Raw genomic sequence first — 26,873 nt, 5'->3', positions numbered from 1 at the left:
ACTATTCACATTTTCTGTGATTACTTGATTATCTGAAAGGCATTCTTGGTCTTTCTGATGCAATTTTGAAGAGTTTTTATTAACCAAAACCTAAAAATTTACACAATTTTACTCTATTTTTGAAAATTTACTCTATTTCTTTTTTCTGATTCAATTTAAAATATATTTTTTTTTATTAATAAAAAATAGACAAATTTTTTTCTTCTGTCGTAGACAACGTACCGCACCTATAGTTTTTATTTCAATTGAAAATAAAAATAATTTTTATTTTTTATAATAAAATTTACACTTTTTTCTGGCATAGATTTTTATGACGTAACGCCTGTATATATTTTATTTCATGTGATTTCTTTGGACTACCTAAGGTTACTTACACGCTATATTTGTTTTATTAATTTATGGCCAATAGAGAGACAAAGAAAAATAATAGAAACCCCACGTAAATATATGGGGGGACTGTTATTCACACAAATACACATAAAAAGGAGTTATTACTTAAAATACACCATTTCTTTATTTTTATTTTATTTAAAATTAAATAATTATTTTTTTTACTATGTAGATATTTTTTTATATTTTTTCATTTTCGTATCTCTATATGTAATATGGCGGATTTTTTTTGTTTCGAAGGAATTAGGGGGATGATGTTAAAACTCTTAAAATTTAACAAAGTCTATATACATTTGTTGTGTGTTTTTTTTATATTTTAAACAAACTTAATTTTAAATTTAATTTTTTTTTATATATGCATACATACATTTCTTTTTTTGGTATCATTTTTTTGTTAGATTTTCTGTTTTGTTTTTTGGAAATTATAAATAGACATTTAAAAAAAAATTATAAGGAACTAATAACTAAATTCTATACTCTTTGCTTAATGCCATTGAATGTGAGTTGTGGTGCCCACCAACAGAAAAATCAATTGATACAAAAATACAATTTTGTTTTTTTTTTTTTTGTTAAAGTATCAAACATAAATTGAATCCTGCTGTTTTTTTTCTACTACGTAGCTGGCTTTGTAGTATTCAATTTAATTAAATAGCTACCTTGATGCTAAGCTTTCACATGCTTCAACAACTGAAGACGATGACGACGACGACAATGAGGAAGGGGAGCAGAATGATGATGACGATGATGTTTGTTCGGCCAACAAAAGCAATGACGAGATAGATGACAACGTTGTGGATGGCAAGGATAACAGGGACAATGTCGGACTTGTCATTTTGGCGCAGCAGGAATTTTCTAACATTTGTTCAACAGAGGAAACGGATGTTGTCACATTAAATGCGTCGCTGCATTGATGTTGGTGCTGTTGCTGGTGTTGGTGCATGGAAGTTGTGGTTGCCGTTGATTTTGCCATTTGTATTGGCAGACAGGGTGTTTCCTTATTAAAATGCATTTCTTTTGATAAAACTCGAATGGCCTGATGTATCTGAGAAAGTCTACTACTTGGGGTTTTCTTTTTTTCAATTTTTTGTGAAGTAGTAGTGGCAGTGGCAGTATTGTTTCTATCATCATCATCATCATTCGCATCGTCATTTTTATATTCCACTTCCTCTTCTACCAGATCTTTCGTTATTTCAAGTATGTCTGTTATTTTTTTGTTATCTATCTTAGTTGCCTCATAACTTGATTTCTTATTCATTTCCTCTAGTCGAGTTGAGTTTTGTCTAGTTCGTTTCATTTTCATTGCTTCAACTCCATTCAAATGGAGTTGTTCAAAGCAACCACTTGATGTTATTAGAGCCATGACAATCAGCAAAATGAGTGTTGAAGGTTTTATGGTTGTCAATGCTGAGTCCGTTTTATTGGCTGCATTTGGTTGAATGAAAAACGATAAAATTTTGGTTACAAAACTTTCCCGCAATGACATACCTTGGACGGGATCAGCTCGTGAATTGCTGGCATATACCGTCTCACGGGATTCTAAGACGGGTGCCTTTTGTGGGCGGTCACCTTCAACCGACTCCTCATTGCTGCGCCAATAGAAGGTGGACAATGAGGCAACACACTGAAAATTTAAAGAGAAAAAAATACAAATTCGAAAATTTAATAAAGGGAGGGAGAAAATATTTAAAGAATTCGTTATTATTTATAATTTAAATTCAATATAGAATCAAGTTGCATCAAATATTGACAAGGCATATACTACCATAGGAAAAGGTGCCACTAAAGCTAATTTATCTATAATATATAATGGTGTTTAAAATTACCCCCATATGGAAAATTTTCTTTATTTTATTAATTTTGGGAATTTATTTTGTAACACCAACTAATAAAAGGGTAAACAAGTATATGCGATGGGTATAAGTTCGGTAGGGCCGAATCTTATATACCCTACTCCATGGATTGTGTAAAGAATTTTACTTAAAGTTTTCATCCACAAACGAATTGGTGGAGTTGTGGTATCAACTGACGATTAGAAGGTGTCTTAAAACAAACGGTCATGAGTTCAGACCCAGTCGTGACCGAATACCATAAAGAATTTCAGCAGTGAATTATTGCTTTTCAGTAATGCTGGTAAGCGTCTCTAAATGGTTTCATCGCAATATGAAACGCTATTCGGCCTTATTGATAAGAGAAAATTTGCCACCTATGGTTGCCACTCGAGCCAAAAATAATCTACCAAAACTGGGAGAAAATTGTATCCAAAAACTACCTAAAAAAATCTTATTTTGCAAAATTTTATTTCTATGAAAATTTTGTCAAAATTTTATTTTTGTAGAAAATTTTGTCCACATTTAATATCTATTAACAATTTTGTTGAAATTTTATTTCTATTGAAAATTTTGTGGAAATTTTTTCAAAATGTTATTTCTATAGAAAATATTGCCAAAATTTTTTTTCTATAGAGAAATTATGTGAAAATTTTATTTCTTTAGAAAATTTTGTTAAAATTTTATTTCTCTTGATAACTTTGTAAAATTTTATTTCTATAGAAAATTTTGTAAAAATTGTATTTCTATGGAAAATTTTATCTAAATTTTATTTCTATAGAAAAATTATGTGAACATTTTATTTCTATAGAAAATTTTGTTTAAATTTTATTTCTATAGAAAATTTTGTAAAAATTTTATTTTAGTACTAGTATTTGACAAAATTTTATTTCTATAGAAAATTCAAAATTTTATTTCTATAGAAAATTTTGTCAAAATTTTATTTCTATAGAAAATTTTCTCAAAATTTTATTTCTATAGAAAATTTTCTCAAAATTTTATTTCTATAGAAAATTATGCCAAAATTTTATTTTTGTAGAAAATTTTGTAAAAATTTAATATCTATTAACAATTTTGTAGAAATTTTATTTCTATTGAAAATTTTGTAGAAATTTTGTCAAAATGTTATTTCTAAGAAACTTATGTCAAAATTTTATGTCTATAGAAAATTTTGTCAAAATTTTATTTGTATAGAGAAATTATGCGAAAATTTTATTTCTGTAGAAAATTTTGTTAAAATTTTATTTCTATAGAAAATTTTGTTTTAGTACAACATTTGGTTATAATTTTATTTCTATAGAAAATTCAAATTTTTATTTCTATAGAAAATTTCCTCAAAACTTTATTTTTATAGAAAATTTTGTCAAAATTTTATTTCTATAGAAAGTTTTGTCAAAACTTTCTTTAGATAAATGATGTGAAAATTTTATTTCTATGGAATTTGTTTTCAAAATTTTATTTCTATAGAAAATTTTGTAAAAATTGTATTTCTATGGAAATTTGTTTCAAAATTTTATTTTATAGAAAATTTTGTAAAAATTGTATTTCTATGGAAATTTTTGTCAAAATTTTATTTCTATAGAAAAATTTTGTGAACATTTTATTTCTATAGAAAATTTTGTTAAAATTTTATTTCTATAGAAAATTTTGTAAAAATTTTATTTTAGTACAACATTTTGTCAAAATTTTATGTCTATAGAAAATTCAAAATTTTATTTCTATAGAAAATTCAAAATTTTATTTCTATGAAAATTCAAAATTTTATTTCTACAGAAAATTTTGTCAAAATTTTATTTCTATAGAAAATTTTGTCAAAATTTTAATTCTATAAAAAATTTTGCCAAAATTTTTAATTTTTGTAGAAAATTTTGTTAAAATTTTATTCTTATAGAATATTTAGTAAAATTTTTATTTCTATAGAAAATTTTGTCAAAAATTTATTTCTATAGAAAATTTTGTAAAAATTGTATTTCTATGGAAAATTTTTATTTCTATAGAAAAATTATGTGAACATTTTATTTCTACACCCTCAAAACAAATCGCTTCTGTAACATATACCCAAACACATTTTGCTTCAAGTATTCATATATTCAAACAAAATATTGTTTGTATTGTTCAAACATATTCTTTTTTACCTTAGGGCATACACTGGTAGAAAAAATTTTAATGAAATTTTCTTTGTGGGGATATAAAGGGTAGTTAAATTGTAAGGGCCGATGTTGAATGTGAACCAAACCTAAACGCCAAGTTTTTTCCGAATTTTATTTGACATTTCTCTATTTCAGACTTACTCAATTTGAACCATGGAGAGATACACAATCCAACAACGTGTTAAATGGTTCCAAGAAATGGCAACAGTGGATGATCAATTTTCGAAGAAAATCATCTTCAGTGATGAGGCACATTTTCACCTCAGTCGATTCGTCAATAAACAGAATTGCCGCATTTGGGCGAATGAGAATCCAAGAGTGATTGTCGAAAAACCAATGCATCCACAAAGAGTGACTGTTTGGTGCAGTTTATGGGCTGGCGGCATCATCGGACCGTATTTTTTCCAAAATGAGGCCGGTCAGGCAGTTATTGTAAATGGTGTTCGCTATCGTGAGATGATAACGAACTTTTTATGGCCCGAATTGGAAGATATGGATGTGGACGATATGTGGTTTCAGCAGGACGGTGCCACAGCTAACGAAACAATGGCTCTTTTGCGCAACAAATTCAATGGCCCTGTTATCTCACGTAATGGCGATGTCAATTGGCCGCCAAGATCATGTGACTTGACACCGTTGGACTTTTTTCTTTGGGGTTATTTGAAAGAAAGGGTGTACGTCGATAAGCCAGCAACAATTCAAGAGCTAAAGGATGAGATTATTTGGCACATTAACGGCATAGAACCTCCATTATGCCTCAGCGTCATCGAAAATTTGGACCATCGGATGAAGGTGTGTCACCGAGGTCGCGGCGCCCATTTGGCCGATATTTTATTCCATACATAATTGAGTAATACCAATATATCATAATAAAATAAAATTACAATAATTTCCTAAATAGTTTGTGTTTTATTCAAAATCAACATCGGCCATTGAAATTTTAACCACCCTTTATTTTTAAGGCTTCAATTGGTTACATCCATTATTTTACTTGCAGCATACTCTCTAATTTTCTTTCTAAACACATATATATTTATAGGCTATTTCTAAATTAATATATGTTTGCATCTAAGCATATTATATTTACAAACATTTTATGTCCCAAACATAATATGTTCTAACATATTAACATATATGTCCCAAACATACTATGCTAGTTTGTGAACATAATATGCTTGCACTTAAAAACATTGTGTTAACAAATTTGAGTTCCAAAGATATAATTTTTACACCCAAACATATGAAAAACAGTCTATTTCGTCCGTGTGTAGAAAATTTTGTTAAAATTTTATTTCTTTAGGAAAATTATGAGAAAATTTTATTTTAGTACAACATTTTGTCAAAATTTTATTTCTATAGAAAATTTTCTCAAAAATAGAAAATATATAGAAAGTTTTCTCAAAATTTTATTTCTATAGAAAATTTTCTCAAAATTTTATTTCTATAGAAAATTTTCTCAAAATGTTATTTCCCAAACTAGGAAAGGCAATCCACATAAAATAACAAAAAAATGGAAAGCATAACGCCATTTTTGTTGTATTACATATCGGCCACCTTATGTATGGCTCCTAACTACCATTATATGACCTTTAGTAACCATTCAAAATTTATCCATTTTGGTCCATAATTATCTATAACCCCCATATAAAACGGTCCCTAGATTTGACTACGTGGAGGAAGAAATTTCGTCCGATCTGGTTGAACTTTGCAATGTGATGTCAGCATATTATGTCCCATAACTACACAGTAGTTGTGTCCCTATGGCTTCATAATTATTTATAGACTCCTGTATATAAACCGATCATATATTCCTTATATAGCAATTTAATCAGCCTTTTTATCTAACATACACTCAGAAAAAAGTTTACTTGGATCCAAAGATTTTGACCTTCTCTAAAGAATTTTGGTATTGATTCCGAGCCGAAGATGCGGAAGGAAAGCTCAAAAAATTTGTAAAGGGTATGACACACGGTATCTTTGCAAATATCTACTGTCTTAGCTATCACGCTTACATTCTGTTAAAATTCTGCTAGAATGATATCGTTGACTTTGGATATGTTTTGTAAGAGTTCTGATTTATCTGCCAACCCATACTAAAACATCTCCATTCTCTGCCCTTTAAAAGCCTTAATGTAATCTCCGTAAACTATACTCACCTTCAATTTCATATCACCATTACGAAAATGATGTTGATCTACACGAAATTGTAGACCCAACACTGATGTCTCTAAACCATCACGTCCCGAAATAATTGTATCATAACGTCGCACCTGATGGGGTTCAGCAGCTTCGCCATTAATAAACCAAGCCAATTTAACAGCTGGCTTAGAACGACCAGCTGTACAATTTATCCGAACTGTATCACCAATTTGATAGCGGGGACGGCCACCAGTAATTTTCGGGGCACCTTGGTCGGGGAGGGCTGAAAAGAAAAAAAATGAGAAATTTAATTTTCTGCAAACCAATAATAGAAATTCCACTTTAATTTAACGAACAACACAGAGACATAAAAGATCATTGCAATATTTCAAATAGTATTGAAATAGTTAAAGTGATACTGCTGCAATGGATTTAGAAAACTTTTGTTTTCATTTTTTTTACACCACACGTAGTTATTAGATCAAGTGCAAATAAAGGCCACATGTATGCATGCAACCATGACAAAAGCACATCACCCCTAAAGCATTGGTCAAATGGGTGTCGAAAAGTGTTTGCTGATGTCGTGTCATTCAAAGGGTGAATTAAAGAAGGATTAAAAATGTATCACCATATTCAATACCAACCACAAAGTTGGAAATTTAAACCAAAAAAAAAAAAAAAACAAAATAAACTGTTTGGTGGGAATAATGAAATACCTCGTGCCAACTTTGAACTAAATAATATCCCGTTTTTTAAGATTTCCATAGTTCGCTAATAAAATACTTATAATTTACGGACATTTTCGAATTTTTAATACTATTTATGAAATTATTAACTTTCATAAAATCACAAGTGAACTACATATAATCACGCTGAAGTTCATTCTTACCATTTCTGAGAATTTTTTCTTTAGTTTAGTTTCAAACATACTTGGGAAAAAATTCAAAAACGTCTTAAAACAAAAAAGTTTTAAAACAAAATAATTTTTTTAATACACAAACCAAAATAAAAAATAAGTTTAAGGTATTTTAGTTATATGAAAAGATGATGCAGAGTGGTGGTGAAAAATGCTTCAATTTGGAATGAATAATACCATAAGAATTCGAATTAGCCAACGATGAAAAACGTGTATAGTCAGGCTTGTGTTCAATGGTATCTGGCAAGTTATTGAAACTTAATAAAACCAATTCTTTAATCTTCGTCTTCACCTTTGTCAAAATTTTATTTCTATAGAAAATTTTGTTAGAATTTTATTTCTATAGAAAATTTTGTGAGAATTTTATTTCCGTAGCAAATTTTGTCAAAATTTTATTTCTACAAAAAATTTTGACAAATTTTTACCTCTGAAAAATCACTTGTCAAAATTTCGTTTCTATAAAAAAATTTCTCAAAATTTTATTTCTATAGAAATTTTTTTAATATTTTGTTTCTATAGAAACTTCAGTAAAATTTTTATTTCTATAGAAAATTTTGTGAAACTTGTATTTCTTGAGAAAATTTTGTCAAAATTTTATTTCTATAAAAGATTTTGTCTCTATATCAAAATTTTGCCTCTATAAAAAATTTTGTCAAAATTTTATTTCTATAAAAAATTTTGTCAAAATTTCATTTCTATAGAAAATTTTATTTCTATGGAAAGTTTTGTAAAAATTTCATTTCTATAGATAATGTTGTCAAAATTTACTTTCTATAGAAAATTTTGTGAAAATTTTATTTCTATAGAAAATTTTGTGAAAATTTTATTTCTATAGAAAATTTTGTGAAAATTTTATTTCTGTAAAAAATGTGTCAAAATTTTATTTCTATAGAAAATTTTGTCAATTTTTTTTTTCTATAGAAAATTTTGTCAAAATTTTCTTTCTATAGTAAATTTTGTTAAAATTTTATTTCTATATAAAATTTTGTTAAAATTTTATTTCTATAGAAAATTTTGTTAAAATTTTATTTCTATAGAAAATTTTGTCAACATTTTATTTCTATAGAAAATTTTGTGAAAATTTTATTTATTTTATTGCTATAGAAAATTTTCTCAAAACTTTCTTTCTATGGAAAATGTTGTCAAAATTTTCTTTCTATAGAAAATTTTGTGGTAATTTTATTTCTGTTGTAAATTTTGTTAAAATTTTATTTCTGTAGAAAATTTTGTCAAAATTTTATTTCTATAGGAAATTTTGTCAAAATTTTATTTCTATATAAAATTTTGTCAAAATTTTATTTCTATGGGAAATTTTGTCAAAATTTTATTTCTATGGGAAATTTTGTCAAAATTTTATTTCTATAGAAAAGTTTGTGATAATTGTATTTCTTAAGAACATTTTGTCAAAATTTTATTTCTATAAAAAAAAAATTGTCTCTGTATCAAAATTTTGTCTCTATAGAAAATTTTGTCAAAATTTTATTTCTATGGAAAATTTTGTAAAAATTTTATTTCTATAGAAAATTATGTCAAAATTTTATTTCTATAATTTTTTTGTTAAAATTTTATTGCCATAGAAAATTTTCGCAAAACTTTCTTTCTATAGCACATGTTGTAAAAATTTTCTTTCTACAGAAAATTTTGTGAAAATTTTATTTCTGTAGAAAACTTTGTCAACATTTTATTTCTATAGTAAATTTTGTTAAAATCTTATTTCTGTAGAAAATTTTGTCAAAATTTTATTTCTATGGAAAATTTTGTCAAAAATTTATTTCAATAGAAAAATTTGTTAAAATTGTATTTCTCCAGAAAATTTTATCAAAATTTTAATTCTATAATTTTTTTCTATAGAAAATTTTTTCAATTTTTTTTCTATAGAAAATGTCAAAATTTTCTTTCTATAGAAAATTTTGTCAAAATTTTATTTATATACATTTTTTTTTGAAAATTTATTGCTATAGAAAATGTTCTCAAAACTTGTCTTCTATAGAAAATTTTGTCAAAATTTTTTTCTATAGAAAATGTTGTCAAAATTGATAGAAAAATTTTTCGTGAATTTTTTTGTCTATGAAAATTTTGTCAAAAATTTATTTGTGTAGAGAATTTTGTAAAAATTTTATATAGAAACTTCTGTAAAAATTTTATTTTTATAGAAAATTTTGTGAAAATTGTATTTCTTAAAAAAATTTTGTTAAGATTTTATTTCTATAAAAGATTTTGTCTCTATATCAAAATTTTGCCTCTATAGAAAATTTTGTCAATTTTTTTCTATAGAAAATGTTGTCAAAATTTTCTTTCTTTAGAAAATTTTGTGAAAATTTTATTTCTGTAGAAAATTTTGTCAAAATTTTATTTCTATAGTAAATTGTGTTAAAATTTTATTGCAATAGAAAATTTTCTCAGAACTTTCTGTCTATAGAAATTTTTGTCAAAATTTTCTTTCTAAAGAAAATTTTGTCCAAATTTGATTTCTATGAAAAATGTTGTCCAAATTTTATTTCTATGGAAAATATTGTCAATTTTTTTTCTATAGAAAATTTTGTGAAAATTTTTGTGAAAAGTTTTGTTAAAAGTTTATTTCTGCAGAAAAGTTTGTCAAAATTTTATTTTTATGGAAAATTTTGTCAAAATTTTATTTCTATATAAAATTTTTTCAAAATTTTATTTCTATGGAAAATCTTGTCAAAATTTTATTTCTATAGAAAATTTTGTGAAAATTGTATTTCTTAAGAAAATTTTGTCAAAATTTTATTTCTATAAATTTTTTGTGAAAATTTTATTGCAATAGAAAATGCCAAATTGTCTCTCTATAGAATTTTTTTTGTGAAAATTTTATTTCTGTAGAAAATTTTGTCAAAATTTTTTTTCTATGAAAATTTTGTCAACAATTTTATTTCAATAGAAAATTTTGTAAAAATTTTATTTCTATGAAAATTTTGTCAACAATTTATTTGTGTAGAAAATTTTGTAAAAATTTGATTTCTATAGGAAATTTTGTAAAAACTTTATTTCTGTAGAACATTTTGTCAAAATTTTATTTTTATAGAAAATTTTGTCAAAATTTTTTTCTATGGAAAATTTTGCCAACATTTTTGTCTATTGAAAAATTTGTCAAAATATTATTTCTTTTCAAAATTATTTCTCAAAATTCTATTTCTATAGAAAATTTTTTCTCAAAATTTTATTTCTATAGAAAATTTTCTCAAAATTTTATTTCTATAGAAAATTTTCTCAAAATTTTATTTATATAGAAATTTTTTTCACAAAATTTTATTTTGTATAGAAAATGTTCTCAAAATTTTCTCAAAATTGTATTTCTATAGAAAATTTTTTCTCAAAATTTTATTTCTATAGAAAATTTTCAATTTTTTTTTTTTTTGCTATAGGAAATTGAAGTACCTCTTAGGGGAATATTTTGCAAAATCTATCAAACATCAAGCATTCTACCAATCTGCGAAACAAAAAAGTCTACTATTTGTGGTGGAATTTTACCAATTGCGTAAATTTTTGAATCCGTTTATAATTGCTTAATTCCTCCCTGACCAATATTTCTAGCTTTTCTAAGTGGTTTCACAGCAAGTGAGATGGGGTTCGGTCTCCACTAAAAAAAGCAGGTTCCTTATCCAAACCTAGAATTTAACAGCACTCACTGATAAGAGAGAGATTCTCCGCAATGGTTTGAATACTCAAGTGAGCCCTCAAACCCGAGCCCTGGTTAGACTGTACTTAACATTTATCTAAAAAAAGAAAAATTTAAATACCAAAATAGCACTTCTTATTGATAAACCCTTTATTTTATTGTTACAATATCTCATTCTTTACACAAAAGGCCTTATGTCCAAGATTTATTTTTTCACATGAACTATTGTTTGTTGCCATGAACTATCTATGTGGCAAGAGTCTGTGACATTTCATCACCAAATGCTATTACGTTGAAGTCTACCAGACTGCCTCAGCAGGATATGCGAAGCAAACAAAACTGAAAAAAAAAAACAAATAAAAAACTCAAACACATGCAAAAATGCAATATTTGATAGTGTCAACTCTTGGACTAAAGTTGTGTGTCATAAGTTACCAGGTTTTTGTATCCTATGAGATATTCAGTTGTTATAGTTGATTGTTGCTTGTTGAAGCCACTAGCATGGTTGGCATGACCAAGGAAAAAGTTAAACAATATCGTAGCGGTACCAGAAAGATTTAAAAGTTTTGCGTTGCATATTGATAAAAGTCTGAAAGCCCATGGAAAGCAGATTGATAAAATAAAAGAAAAGTTTTTATTGAATGCTTCATAAGATCTACGAGGCTACCAACACACCCACACACACACACACACACACACTTACACCTACACAATCATAGCATTGATTGAACTTTTGTAGAATGGAAAATTATTTTTTTGTGAATGGACATTTTTATTCAATCATGGATAAAGTTAGGGAAAATATGCTGGGTTTATAACTAGGGAGATCCAGTTAAGTAGAGTGCTAGTAGGTATTGAAGGACAATAGTGGTTGATCTTGTAGTAGGAATAGAATAATAAATTCCAAGATTCATGTAATTCGAATCGGTCACCAATTAAATGTAATCATAGTTATCGTAAGAATTATAAATATCGGTATCATATTTGTGCCACCTTTTCAGGCAAACCTGGAGCCATATTGGTAGATATCGGGCGAAAGATATATTTGGGAGTTATATATAAAAATGAACCGATTTCATCCAAAATCAATAGGGTTCCATTTTGACCCAAAACACATACCTGTGCCAAACTTGACATCGATTGACTATTATTGCGACCTAGACTTTGATTACAAAAATGTGTTCAAAGACAGACGGACTGACAGATGGACATGTTAGGTTAAGTTATGTGGCAGCCCGATATATCAGACTCACTTAGACTATTCAGTCCATTGTGATATCACAATGGTGAACTTCTCATGGAAATATTGACTCAGGGACCCGCCTTGAGCAATATTGGCATAGACACCATATGTCTATCTCGTCTCGTTCTGGGTGTTGCAAACACATGCACAAACTTATAATACCCAGTTCCACAGTGTGGAGCAGCATAAAAAAAATTCACAAAAAATTTTCCAATTAAAGTTTGAATTGAGTTTTAAAAAATATTCAATTAAAAATTTAATTAACCAAAAAAATTTTTAATTGAAACAAAAATCAATCACAAAAATTAATAGTATTAATTAATTTTTTAATTGGATCATTTAATTTTTAAATGACTTTCAAAATCACAATGGTGAACTTCTCATGGATATATTGACTCAGGGACCCGCCATGAGCAACATTGCCATAGACACCATATGTCTATCTCGTCTCATTCTGGGTGTTGCAAACATATGCACTAACTTACAATACCCAGTTCCACAGTGTGGAGCAGCATCACAGAAAAAATGTTCACAAAAATTTTTTCAATTAAAGTTTTCATTGAGTTTTAAAAATAAAAAAATTAATTCAACATATTTTTTAATTGAAACAAAACTCAATCACAAAAATTAATAGCATCAATTAATTTTTTAATTGGAACAATTAATTTTTTTTTTAATTGAAATAAGTCTCAACCTATACTTGAAGCGTTTTTATCTTAAATCTAAAGATTCAATTCTACATTTAATCTAAGGATGATTTCTGTGAATCAAAAATATTTTTTTTTATTTTAAGGGAAATTTGTCTTAGTTCAGCGACACGTCGGGAACAAAATTTCCAAAATTTCTGTCTCAACTTTAATAATAAAAAAATTACTGACATTTTTTAATAAAGATTATAAACTTTCTTATAATTAAAATTTCATTATTTTACAGAAATTTTTTCCTTAGTGTAGGTATAGTGACAGTCTAATAGTTTACGGTCACTTCAACTATTCAATCCCATGCGGTGAATTATTATCTTTTCAATGAGTGCTGCCCGATTCCTTGCTCACCTCACGACAAGGATATCGGAAAGCACTAATTTGTCCTTAGTGTTGTGTAATCTACGTGTCCAAAAATTAAATCCTCTATTTTAGGTCAGTATTGTTTTCTTTTTTCAGAGTTAGAGCTATATCATAAAATGTCCTTAATTCACCTTAAAAAAATTAGTTAATATAACAGAATTTCAACATTCGGATTTCAAACGTATGTTTCCCTGGAAATCAGATTCAGAGAGAAGCAAAAGAACTAAACGACAACAGGTTTTAGCAAAAATTTTGCACATGGATTTCCATGAATTTCCATCAATGCTCTAGAGCAAATAATGGAAATTAAAACAAAAAACACACACATCTGTTGACTTTTTAATAAAAGAAAAATTGATATTTTTGTTCTCGTTTTTTGAAAGAAATATTGATATTTTTGTTCTCGTTTTTTTTTTTTTTTTTTTTTTGAAAGCATCTATGATAAACAGAGTTTTTTTGTGAACCATTTCCTTCGAAAAAAGTCACATATCACATAGGGAGAATTGAATATAAACAAATATAGAAACTTTTTTTCTATTTCAGTGGTCATGCATATATCAATTAAAGGTTTTTGGGCTATCCATTCATTTAATTGTTTACTTACGTTGGTTGGGGCAGGGGTGGCTAAAAAAAGCAATGTCAAAAGTCAATTGATACTTACATACAACTACCATGTCACCATGTTCGGTGACAGTTTGGAATGAGGGTGCTTCACCCGATACTTCACAGCGAAATCGTCCTGCTGATTGTAAATTAACTTCACGTAAAGTCACATAGACATCAGTCGAATTGTGTACCTGAAATAACAAAAAAAAGCGAAAGAAAACAAATGAAAATCCAAACAAAAAACCATATTAACATGTGGTCATCTAATTGATGCCGAAAAAAAAGTTTTGTTTCAATGGAGTAAATTAATTAAATCAATTTCATATAACCATCAACTATTTCATTTAATGGGTTTGATTAAATTGCATTATTTTTTCCAGTTTCAGCCATATGGGTTAAATACTAAAGAACTGCTTTTTGTTATGTTCTAGATTTATGCTGTCCAAATACTATTGAGATTTCATCAATTATCTTTACCAATTAAATTTTTATGGAGACATTTTTTATCGTCAATTTGTTCAACAATGGGAAGAAATTAAATTTAAAATTTACTTAAAATTAAAAAATCTATATATATGAATTTTGATTTTTTTATTTATTATGTTATTCCAAATCTCCACTTTCTAAGAATACTAATTTTCCAAATCTCCCATATAAAAGAAAAAATAAATTTGGAAAATTGTAAGCTTGCCTTTTACATTTTTCTTAGATTCATGGCCATATCTCCGAAACCCCTACATACGTTTTCAGCACCCAGAAGGACACGAGATAGATATATGGTGTCTTTGGCAATAATGCTCAGTCCATATGTCTGGGAACACATTTTTGTGATCAAAGAAGTCTTGGTCAAAGTTTTAGTCCAATCGACATTAGATTTGGCACAAGAATGTGTTTTAAGCACGGTTGCCAATCGTACCAAAAATATCTACCAAAATTTTAGGAAAAATTTACCACAAATCTACCAAACTTAAAAAAATCAAAATTTTATTTCTATAGACTTTTTTTTTCAAAATTGTATTTCTATAGAAAATTTTGTCAAAATTCTATTTCTTTAGAAAATTTTGTCAAAATTTTATTTCTATAGAAAATTTTGTCAACATTTTATTTCTATAGAAAATTTTGTCAACATTTTATTGTTATGGGAAATTTTCTGAATATTTTATTTCTATGGAAAATTTTTACAAAATTTTATTTTTATAGAAAATTTTCTCAAAATTTTATTTTTATGGAGAATTTTGTCAAAATTTTATTTCTATTGAAAATTGTATTTCTATGGAAAATTGTCTGAAAATTTTATTTCTGTTGAAAATTTTCTCAAAATTTTATTTTTATAGAAATTTTTGTCAAAAATTTTTTTGTCAAAATTATATTTATATGGAAAATTTTCTCAAAATTTTATTTTATAATTTTTTTTTTTCAAAATCTTATTTCTATAGAAAATTTTCTCAAAATATTATTTCATAGAAAATTTCCTCAAAATTTTATTTCTATAGAACATTTTGTCAAAATTTTATTTCTATCTAAATTTTGTTAAATTTTATTTCTATGGAAAATTTCGTCAACATTTTATTTCTATAGAACATTGTGCCAAAATTTTATTTCTATGGGAAATTTTCTGAAAATTTTATTTCTATAGAAAATTTTCTCAAAATTTTATTTTTATAGAAAATTTTCTCAAAAAATTTTTTTGTCAAAATTTTATTTCTATGGAAAATTTTGTTAAAATTTTATTTTATAAAAAATTTTTTCAAAATTTTATTTCTATAGAAAATTTTCTCAAAATATTATTTCTATAGAAAAATTTGTCAAAATTGTATTTCTTTAAAAAAATTTTGTCACAATTTTATGGAGAATTTTGTTAAAATTTTCTTTTTATAGAAAAGTTAGTCAAAATTGTATTGCTATGGAAAATTTTCTGAAAATTTTATTTCTCCAGAAAATTTTCTCAAAATTTTATTTTTATAGAAAATTTTCTCAAAAAAAATTTTTGTCAAAATTTTATTTGTATGGAACAGTTTTTCAAAATTTTATTTTATAAACATTTTTTTCATAATTTTATTTCTATAGAAAATTTCCTCAAAATTTTATTTCTATAGAAAATTTTGTCAAAATTGTATTTCTTTAGAAAATTTTGTCAACATTTTATTTTTATAGGAAATTTTGTCAAAATTTTATTTCTATGGAAAATTTTTTGAAAATTTTATATCTATGGAAAATTTTCTCAAAATTTTAGTTTTATAGAAAATTTTCTCAAAATTTTATTTTTATGGAGAATTTTGTTAAAATTATATTTCTATAGAAAATTTTATCAAAATTTTATTTTTATGGAAAATTTTCTGAAAATTTTATTTCTATAGAAAAACTTTCTCAAAATTTTATTTTTATAGAAATTTTTTTCAAAATTTTATTTCTATGGAAAATTTTCTCAAAATTTTAATTTATACAAAATTTTTTCACTATATTTTTTCTATAGAAAATGTTGTCAAAATTATATTTCTATAGAAAATTTTATCAAAATTTTATTTCTATGGAAAATTTTCTGAAAATTTTATTTCTATAGAAAACTTTCTCAAAATTTTATTTTTATAGAAAATTTTCTCCAAAAATTTTTTGTCAAAATTTTATTTCTATGGAAAATTTTCTGAAAATTTTATTTCTATGGAAAATTTTCTCAAAATTTTATTTTTATAGAAAATTTTCTCAAAATTTTATTTTTATAGAAAAATTTCTCAAAAAATGTTTGTCAAATTTTTTTTCTATAGAAAATTTTCACAAAATTTTATTTCTATAGAAAATTTTCTCAAAATTGTATTTTTAGAGAAAATTTTCTCAAAATTTTATTTTTATAGAAAATTTTCTCAAAATTGTATTTCTATGGAAAATATTCTCAAAATTGTACTTGTATGGAAAATTTTCTCAAAATTTTACTTTTATAGAAAATTTTCTCAAGATTTTATTTCTATAGAGAATTTTGTCAAAATTATATTTCTGTAGAAAATTTTATCGAAATTTTATTCTTCTAGAAAATTTTCTCAAAATTTTATTTCTTTCAAAAATTTTGTCACAAATTTATTTTAATAGAAAATTTTGTCAATATTTTATTTCTATAGAAAATTTTCTCATGAATAAATTTGACAAACATTCTTTTCCTCTGTTGGTTAAGCTACACTTGTAGTTTAGTCAATGCATGGTTTTAAGCCGAAATAAAAAAACAACAACTAATTTTATTTCTATAGAAAATTTTCTCAAAATTTTATTTATTTATTTATTTTATTTAAAAAGTTAGTCAAAATTGTATTTCTATAACAAGTTGGTGTACCTCTTATTTGGAGAGGTATATTTTGCAAAATCTACCAAAACACCATTTTTTGTAGAATTCTACCAACTGTTGCAAGCGTGGTTTTGTGTCAGATTTGAAACCCTGTTCATGTTGGAGGAAATCGGTTAAAATTTAGATATAGCTCCCATATATATCGTCCGCCCCATATGTACTTAAATGGCTCCAGAAGCCAGAGTTTTACCCCGATTTGCTTTAAAATACGCACAAGAAGTAAAACTGATAGTGACGTAATGTGTGCCAAATTCGTTTGAAATCGGTTCGGATTTAACTGTAGCTCCCATATATAGCTTTGGCACGATTTACACTCTTATGACCAGAGAGGCAAAAATTTTACTCCGATTTATGTGAAATTTAGCAAAGAGAGTATAATGAATATTTTTTCAATTTTTTTTTATCAAACTCGGCTCAGATTTACACAAAGCCCCCATTTATATGTTATTCCGATTTGGGAAAATATGACCAATATACTCACATTTTCCTTGTAAGATCGACTGATAGGTCGAAAATTTGTAAAAATGAAATCGGCCGAAAAATCATAAATGCACTTTGCGAAATTGCTGCAAAATGACTTTAGATTTAAATATATCCAATATTTTTACTAATATTGCGCTTCATTCCAAGGCACTAGCCCACTACAATTTTAAGTCTAGAGATTTTGTCGAAGTGTGACAGTTTTTTTTATATGACATCCAACAAATTTGAAGGATTTCAGATAGAATCGAAAATGTATATCTACAAATTATTGAACAATGGGAATTAATAAAAAGATGATTAAAATCCAAATGCATGAATTTTTATTTTTTACAAAATTTGAAATTGTACACAGTTATGAATAAAAAATCTAAATAATAAAAAAAAATGAAAATATACTATTTTTTGTTATCTGCCAAAATTCCAACAAAAAAATTATATTCTAAAAATTTTGAGCTAGCCTTCCATTTCTGTCGATGTTATTACCGAAACCTCTAAACCTTAGATTTTCTTAACTAGTATTTGCTTCTTCTAATCTCACTCCCAAAATCAGAATCAATAAATTCACTTTTGTTGTAGAGTTTAAAACTAGATTTTAACTTCAAACATATATTTCAGCAACATATCTTAGTTAATTCCATTACCGATAACACATGCATATGGCAAAAAAAGGGCAGTCCATCCATTCTATATTGAGACCATAAATCTTATTTTCGTAACAATTTTACATCAATCGATTAAGTTTAAACAATATCCCATTTGGGATTGAGCATTTAGGAAAATCAGCAAAAAAAAAAATGAAGTGTATGTATGAACAACCATTAAACACATGCGAGTTAGGTGTAAGCCATTCAAAAATCTCTCTTAACCATGGAAAAAAGCCACTGCAATGACCAACAAACAAATGTGGGAGAAATGCCCCAACTCTTAGTGTAGTGAAAATGTTGTGTGCCCTAAACATTGTGAAGTTAACATTGTTTCGCTGGCCACGGCTAAATGAACAATGCTGTAACAGCTTTAAATACAGTTTAGCTACCACAGAGTTAGCCAGCTACTCTACAATTCATGGGGAAATAGTTTCAGTAGCTCTTGACCAGCAATAGCAATAGACGGCAAAGTTAAACATCATCATCATCATCATGGCCATAGCAGAAAATGTTTGCTATTCTCCATATCCATGTCTACCCATTTGAGTATGCCAGCTCATATATCCCTGGCAAGCGAGTAAAGTATTTTGTGCAGAACTACGTTCTTTACGCGAACTTTGCTAGTGGTGATGAGAAATAGAGAGAACCCAGTACAACTAAGCAGCCATGGTAGCATTGCATAGGCAAAAGAAATTTATTGCTATTACGTTTGGTTACAGAAGCATTTATTGGCTGATATCATGTTCAAGGCAAACCCATAGCCATGGTGCCAGGACGAACTCATGTTGCAATATCAAGGTGAACACTTGCATAGCCTCTAAGGAAAATATGAAACAGTCGATGAATTTCCTGACCGACCCTGCTATGTTAAATATGTACTGCCTTCTGAGCCATCGAAATGGAGTGATTTTTATACTTTCACTATTCAGCGAAGCGAAACTCACGTTTTCATTGAATTCTTTGAAGCTATCTATTGGACATACTTTGTACACCACAACACAAGCAACTAACCAAACGTGGATGTAGTGAAGACAAGTCAGAGTCCTAGTTAGCTCATGCTTACCGTGGCTAACAACCGACAGGCTCTACTCCATTGAATTATAGCAATGAACTTTAAACTTTGCCGCCAAAGTATTTTTTTCTATTACGAATGGAGTGAAGAGGTGGTTAACTACACGTAATCAACTATCTTAACTCTTGCATATCCGTGAGATTTGAATAAGCAGTATTTCAATGAAGGCCGTAATAAGTACTACGAAAATTGTGATTAGTAACTGAAATTGGGTAGTTGAAAAAGTAGTTTTAATTTCTCGTTAGAATCTAACTCATTCCTAAATACGCACCAACATATGAGGTTGTTGTAAGGAATTGAAACATAGGGGACCCGACAAAGTATATAAATACTCTTGGTCATGATAAAATTCTGTGTCGATGCAGTCCATCCATCCATCCGTCTGTTAAAATCACCTTAACTTTCAAACGAAATAAGATAGATATCAGAGAACTACAACCGGTGGCATTTTTTTTTTTTTCGTATTGCAATCTTACCCACAAAATGTCGGTGGCAGTGAGTAAGACACCAATTACCATGCGATCTTTTACATTGATACAAATGCGAGAATAAAAACACCAATAGTATATAACAATGTTCGTATGCAGTGTCTTGCAATCTTAAACCAATCGACATCGTAACAACGCTCGGTAAACAAAAAACGAGTGTGGCACTTAAGTGTGATTGTACTTAACAACAACAACAACAATTACCAGCAGTTGGCATTAGCTCAAGAGAATTGAGAGACTACCAAATAATAGAATACAGTCGACTCCGCTTTACTGAAACGTTAAAAATGCAGCCATTTAATTTCAGTTATCCGAAGTTTTTGCTAAAGCGGACTACGGATAACTGAAAAAAACTTCCAGTAATGCGAACTTCGGATAACTGAAAAAGTTTCAGTAAAGCGGACTCCGTATAACTGGAAAAAAATCCACTCAATTTCAGTTAACCGAACTTATGACCAATGCTATGTACATAAAATAATAAAAACAAGGTGTTTGATTCCGTGTGTGTGCCATCTACAATTTTACCTTTCAGTTGATTTTATTTACAGAGTGATTTAAACTGTTTTGAAAGTGCCATCTTCACTTGAAATAAAGCGTTCTCAATACGGAGAAGAAAATGTACTCTCTCTCAATAGCGAGAATGTGGCATTTTCAGTAAAGCGAAGTCATACTAATGTGACGAAACTCATTTGAACACAAAAAACTTTTCAGTAATCCGATTTTTTCAGTTAAGCGGAGTTTCACTAAAGCGGAGTAATTTAAATGAAATGGACAGAAAAAACAACTGGGGAATGCGATCGATTTCAGTTATCCGAGGTTTTTCAGTAAAGCGCATTGCGCTAAAGCGGAGTCGACTGTACCAAACTGCTGAGATATGGGTAACCAATTTGTGTAATTGCTTTACTACGATGTTTTCGAGAGACCAACACTCATACTAACAAACACCGACAGTCGTCGGGTGCATTCGATATTGGTGGCTGAAATTTTTTGCCAATTGGTGTTTTAAGATTGCAAATATTGGTGTTTACTATATACACTGGTCGGTTGCGATAGATCGCAGCCATTCTCTGATAGATATATTATTCTAGGGTCAGGTATTGCAAATGTAATTGAAAAACAAGTATATACGGCCGTAAGTTCGGCCAGACCGAAGCTTATGTACCATGGATTGCATAGAAACTTCTTCTAAACACTGCCATCCACAATCGAATTACTTGGGTTGCGGTAACACCGCACACAAAATTTTTTTATACCCTGCGCCACACTGTGGAACAGGGTATTATAAGTTAGTGCATATGTTTGCAACACCCAGAAGGAGACGAGATAGACACATCGTGTCTTTGACAAAAATGCTTAGGGTGGGCTCCTGAGTCGATATAGCCATGTCCGTCTGTCCGTGAACACATTTTTGTAACCAAGGGATTAGGTAGTAATTTAAGCCCAATCGACTTCGAATTTGGCACAAGTATGTGTTTTGGGTCAAAATATAACCCTATTGATTTTTGAAGAAATCGGTTCAGATTTAGATATAGCTCCCATATATATCTTTCGCCCGATATGCACTTATACGGCCCTAGAAGCCTGAGTATTACACCAATTTGGTTGAAATTTTGCACTAGGAGTACAATTGGAAGTGTAGTCAAATGTGCAAAATTTTATTGAAATCGGTTCAGATTTAGATATAGCTCCCATATATATCTTTCGCCCGATATGGACTAATACGGTCCCAGAAGCCAGAGTTTTACCCCAATTTAGTTAAAATTTTGCACAGGGAGTAGAATTAGCATTGTAGCTATGCGTGCCAAATTTGGTTGAAATCGGTTCAGATTTAGATATAGCTACCATATATAGCTTTCGCCCGATTTACACTCAAATTACCACAGAGGCCAACTTTTTGCTCCGATTTAGTTGAAATTTTGCACAGGGAGTAGAATTAGTATTGTAGCTATGTGTGTCAAATTTGGTGGAAATCGGTTCAGATTTAGATATAGCTCCCATATATAGCTTTCGCCCGATTTACACTCAAATGACCACAGAGGCCAATTTTTTGCTCCGATTTAGTTGAAATTTTGCACAGGGAGTAGAATTAGTATTGTAGCTATGTGTGTCAAATTTGGTGGAAATCGGTTCAGATTTAGATATAGCTCCCATATATAGCTTTCGCCCGATTTACACTCATATGACCACAGAGGCCAATTTTTTGCTCCGATTTAGTTGAAATTTTGCACAGGGAGTAGAATTAGCATTGTTGCTATGCGTGCCGAATTTGGTTGAAATCGGTTCAGATTTGGATATATCTCCCATATATAGCTTTCGCCCGATTTACACTCATATGACCACAGAGGCCAATTTTTAACTCAGATTTAGTTGAAATTTTGCACAGGGAGTAGAATTAGCATTGTAGCCATGCGTGCCAAATTTGGTTGAAATCGGTTCTGATTTAGATATATATCCCATATATAGCTTTCGACCGATTTACACTCATTTGCCCACAGAGGCCAATTTTTTGCTCCGATTTAGTTGAAATTTTGTACACAGAGTAGAATTAGTATTGTAGCTATGCACGTCAAATTTGGTTGAAATCGGTGCAGATTTCGATATAGCTCCCATATATAGCTTTCGCCCGATTTACACTCAAATGACCACAGAGGCCAATTTTTTGCTCCGATTTAGTTGAAACTTTGCACAGGGAGTAGAATTAGTATTGTAGCTATGTGTGTCAAATTTGGTGGAAATCGGTTCAGATTTAGATATAGCTCCCATATATAGCTTTCGCCCGATTTACACTCAAATTACCACAGAGGCCAACTTTTTGCTCCGATTTAGTTGAAATTTTGCACAGGGAGTAGAATTAGCATTGTTGCTATGCGTTCCAAATTTGGTTGGAATCGGTTCTGATTTAGATATAGTTCCCATATATATGTTTTTCTGATTTCGACAGAAATGGTCAAAATACCAAAATTTTCCTTGTAAAATCGCCACTTCTTAGTCGAAAAGTTGTAAAAATGACTCTAATTTTCCTAAACTTCTAATACATATATATCGAGTGATAAATCATAAATAAATTTTTGCGAAGTTTCCTTAAAATTGCTTCCGTTTTAAATGTTTCCCATATTTATACCCTTCACCACTACTGTGGTACAGGGTATAATAAGTTTGTGCATTTGTATGTAACGCCAAGAAGGAGTAATCATAGACCAACCTTTTAGTATACGGATCGGCTTAGAATTAAATTCTGAGTCGATTTAGCGATGTCCGTCTGTCTGTCTGTCCGTCTGTCTGTCTGTCTGTCTGTCTGTCTGTCTGTCTGTTGATGTATTTTTGTGTGCAAAGTACAGCTCGCAGTTTGAGTCCGATTGTCCTAAAATTTGGTATAGGGTCCTGTTTCGGCTCAAAGACGATCCCTATTGATTTTGGAAAAAATCGGTTCAGATTTAGATATAGCTGCCATATATATTTTTCACCGATCTGGTCATAATTGGCGTGTATATCAACCGATCTTCCTCAAATTCCGTACATCCAAATATTTTATGAGTCTCGAAAAACTTGCAAAATATCAGCAAAATCGGTTAAGATTTAGATATAGCGCCCATATATAGCTTTCGCCCGATTTACACTCATTTGCCCACAGAGGCCAATATTTTGCTCCGATTTAGTTGAAATTTTGCATAGGGAGTAGAATTAGCGTTATAACTATGCGTGCCAAATTTGCTTGAAATCGGTTCAGATTTGGATATATCTCCCATATAAAGCTTTCGCCCGATTTACACTCATATGACCACAGAGGCCAATTTTTAACTCCGATTTAGTTGAAATTTTGCACAGGGAGTAGAATTAGCATTGTAGCTATGCGTACAAAATTTGGTTGAAATCGGTTCAGATTTAGATATAGCTCCCATATATATGTTTTTCTGATTTCGACAAAAATGGTCAAAATACCAACATTTTCCTTGTAAAATCGCCACTGCTTAGTCGAAAAGTTGTAAAAATGACTCTAATTTTCCTAAACTTCTAATACATATATATCGAGCGATAAATCATAAATAAACTTTTTCGAAGTTTCCTTAAAATTGCTTCAGATTTAAACGTTTCCCATATTTTTTTACTAACATTGTGTTCCACCCTAGTGCATTAGCCGACTTAAATTTTGAGTCTATAGATTTTGTAGAAGTCTATCAAATTCTTCCAGATCGAGTGATATTTAAATGTATGTATTTGGGACAAACCTTTATATATAGCACCCAACACATTTGACGGATGTAATATGGTATCGAAAATTTAGATCTACAAAGTGGTGCAGGGTATAATATAGTCGGCCCCGCCCGACTTTAGACTTTCCTTACTTGTTTTTTTACTAACATTGTGTTCCATCCTAGTGCATTAGCAGACTTAAATTTTGAATCTATAAATTTTGTAGAAGTCTATCAAATTCTGTCCAGATCGAGTGATACTTAAATGTATGTATTTGGGACAAACCTTTATATATAGCCCCCAACACATTTGACGGATGTGATATGGTATCGAAAATTTAGATCTACAAAGTGGTGCAGGGTATAATATAGTCGGCCCCGCCCGACTTTAGACTTTCCTTACTTGTTTCTGATTCAATAACCAAATTAATTGATCCAATTTATTTTTTAATTGAAATGTCTTCAATCACGAAAATGATCGTATCAAACACAGTTTTAATTGGGCATAGAAAAAATTCTTGATTAAAAAATTAATTGATTTTTTTCAGCAAATTTCAATTAATTTTTTAATTGATTCAATTAAAAATTTAATTGATGTTGATTGCAAAACTCAATTAATTTATTAATTAAAAAAGGTAACTATTTTTAATTACTTTCGGAATTGGCCTAGAGTTTTTATTTGGATTAACAAATGATTCAAACAATCATTTGTTAATACATACTTATACATTTTTAATTAAAAATTAAAAAAAATCAGCACTTTTTAACTGAATTAGTCTTCCAAATTTGATTAAAAAGTTAATTGTATCAATTAATTTTTTAATTAAAAATTTTAAAATTTCCAATCACTGACTTAATTAACTTAATGTTTCTATCATGATTAAAAAGTTAATTGTATCAATTAATTTATTAATTGAAAAAATTTTCAATTTCAATTAACTTTTTAATTGGAAATATTTTGGTGATATTTTTTTCTGTGCGTAACATATACCACGTAGTCCATACGTGGTATATATTAAACTTAAAAAGGCCGATGGAATACGTATATAATTAAGTTTGACAAAATTTTCTATAGAAATAACATTTTGCAACATTTTCTATAGAAGTAAAATTTGAACAAAATTTTCTATAGAAATACGATTTTAACAAAATTTTCTATAGAAATAAAATTTTGACAAAATTTTCAAAAGATTTAAAATTTTTACCACATTCTCTATAGAATTATAATTTTAACAACATTTCGTATAGAAATAAAATTTTGCCAAAATTTTCTATAGAAATAAAATTTGACAAAATCTTCTATAGAAATAAAATTAGACAAAATCTTCTACAGAAATAAAATTTTGCTAGATTATTTTTGGCTCGAGTGGCAACCATGATTATGAACCAATATGGACCAATTTTTGTGTGATTTGGGATCGGCTATATATAAATATAGGCCGATATGGACCAATTTTGGCATGGTTATTGAGACCATATACTAATACCATGTTCCAAATTTCAGCCGTATCGGATGAAATTTGCTTCTCTTAGAGGCTCCGCAAGCCAAATCTGGGTTCGGTTTATATGGGGGCTATATATAATTATGGACCGATGTGGACCAATTTTTGCAAGGTTGTTAAGGACCATATACTAACACCATGTAACAAATTTCAGCCGGATCGGATGAAATTTGCTTCTCTTTGAGGCTCCGCAAGCCAAATCTGGGGATCGGTTTATATGGGGGCTATATATAATTATGGACCGATGTGGACCAATTTTTGCAAGGTTGTTAAGGACCATATACTAACACCATGTAACAAATTTCAGCCGGATCGGATGAAATTTGCTTCTCTTTGAGGCTCCGCAAGCCAAATTTGGGGGTCCGTTTATATGGGGGTTATACGTAAAAGTGGACCGATATGGCCCATTTGCAATACCATCCGACCTACATCAATAGCAACTACTTGTGCCAGGTTTCAAGTCGATAGCTTGTTTCGTTCAGAAGTTAGCGTGATTTCAACGGACGGACGGACATACTCAGATCGACTCAGAAATTCACCACGACCCAGAATATATATACTTTATGGGGTCTTAGAGCAATATTTCGATGTGTTACAAACGGAATGACAAAGTTAATATACCCCCATCCTATGGTGGAGGGTATAAAAAAAGTCAATCCTTTTAACGTAAATCCAAAAACGCTCTTCTAGAGATGGACATAATTTTCACTTCAGAAGAATCTCTTTTGAGTTGATATATAAAAACCCGCTGTTTTACGCAGTATGCAGTAATATAAAGGCAATTTTCAAAAACTACGTGAAAAGTGTGTCGAAACAAAAAATGCGAAATCCATTCTTGAAAAATTGCGAATTTTTGATAATATTTGAGGTCAAACGCACACCAAAAAATATTTTGTTTCTTCAATCACGGAATTAATTAATTTTGAATTGAAATGTCTTCAATCACAGCAGTGATAGTATAAATTAAAAAATTAATTGAAAGTCAATTAAAAAATTAATTGAAAGTCAATTAAAAAATTAATTGAAAGTTAGTTAAAAAATCAATTGATGCTATTAATTTTTGTGATTGATTTTTGTCTCTATTAAAAAATTTGCTGAATCAATTAAGTTTTTAATTGAATAGTTTTTAAAACTCAATTAAGACTGTAATTGGAATTTTGTTTTTCTGGGCGTTTCAGAGAATCTTACG

At 28.7% G+C, this 26,873-nt stretch overlaps 1 protein-coding gene across 2 annotated transcripts in view; it reads right to left on the bottom strand.

Annotated features, from left to right (window-relative positions):
* Window positions 1-613: 613 nt before the first annotated feature.
* Window positions 614-26,873, bottom strand: part of beat-IIIc (beaten path IIIc) — a 418,441-nt gene continuing 392,181 nt past the window's right edge. Inside the window, exons 4-7 of one of the 2 annotated variants that reach the window (XM_075297125.1) lie at window positions 14,030-14,165; window positions 6,523-6,788; window positions 1,876-2,011; window positions 614-1,812 (exon numbers count right to left, since the gene is read on the bottom strand). In XM_075297125.1, the coding sequence (XP_075153240.1) occupies window positions 1,043-1,812; window positions 1,876-2,011; window positions 6,523-6,788; window positions 14,030-14,165 (1,308 nt within the window). In that variant the 3' untranslated portion in view covers window positions 614-1,042. Of the gene's footprint in view, window positions 2,012-6,522; window positions 6,789-14,029; window positions 14,166-26,873 lie in introns of both variants that reach the window. The other variant, XM_075297124.1, reaches the window with a different exon arrangement.

The sequence above is a fragment of the Haematobia irritans genome, chromosome 2 (genome assembly GCF_050003625.1).
Source record: "Haematobia irritans isolate KBUSLIRL chromosome 2, ASM5000362v1, whole genome shotgun sequence".
Classification (NCBI taxonomy): Eukaryota; Metazoa; Arthropoda; class Insecta; order Diptera; family Muscidae; genus Haematobia; species Haematobia irritans.
This window is presented reverse-complemented; position numbering and strand designations above follow the sequence as displayed.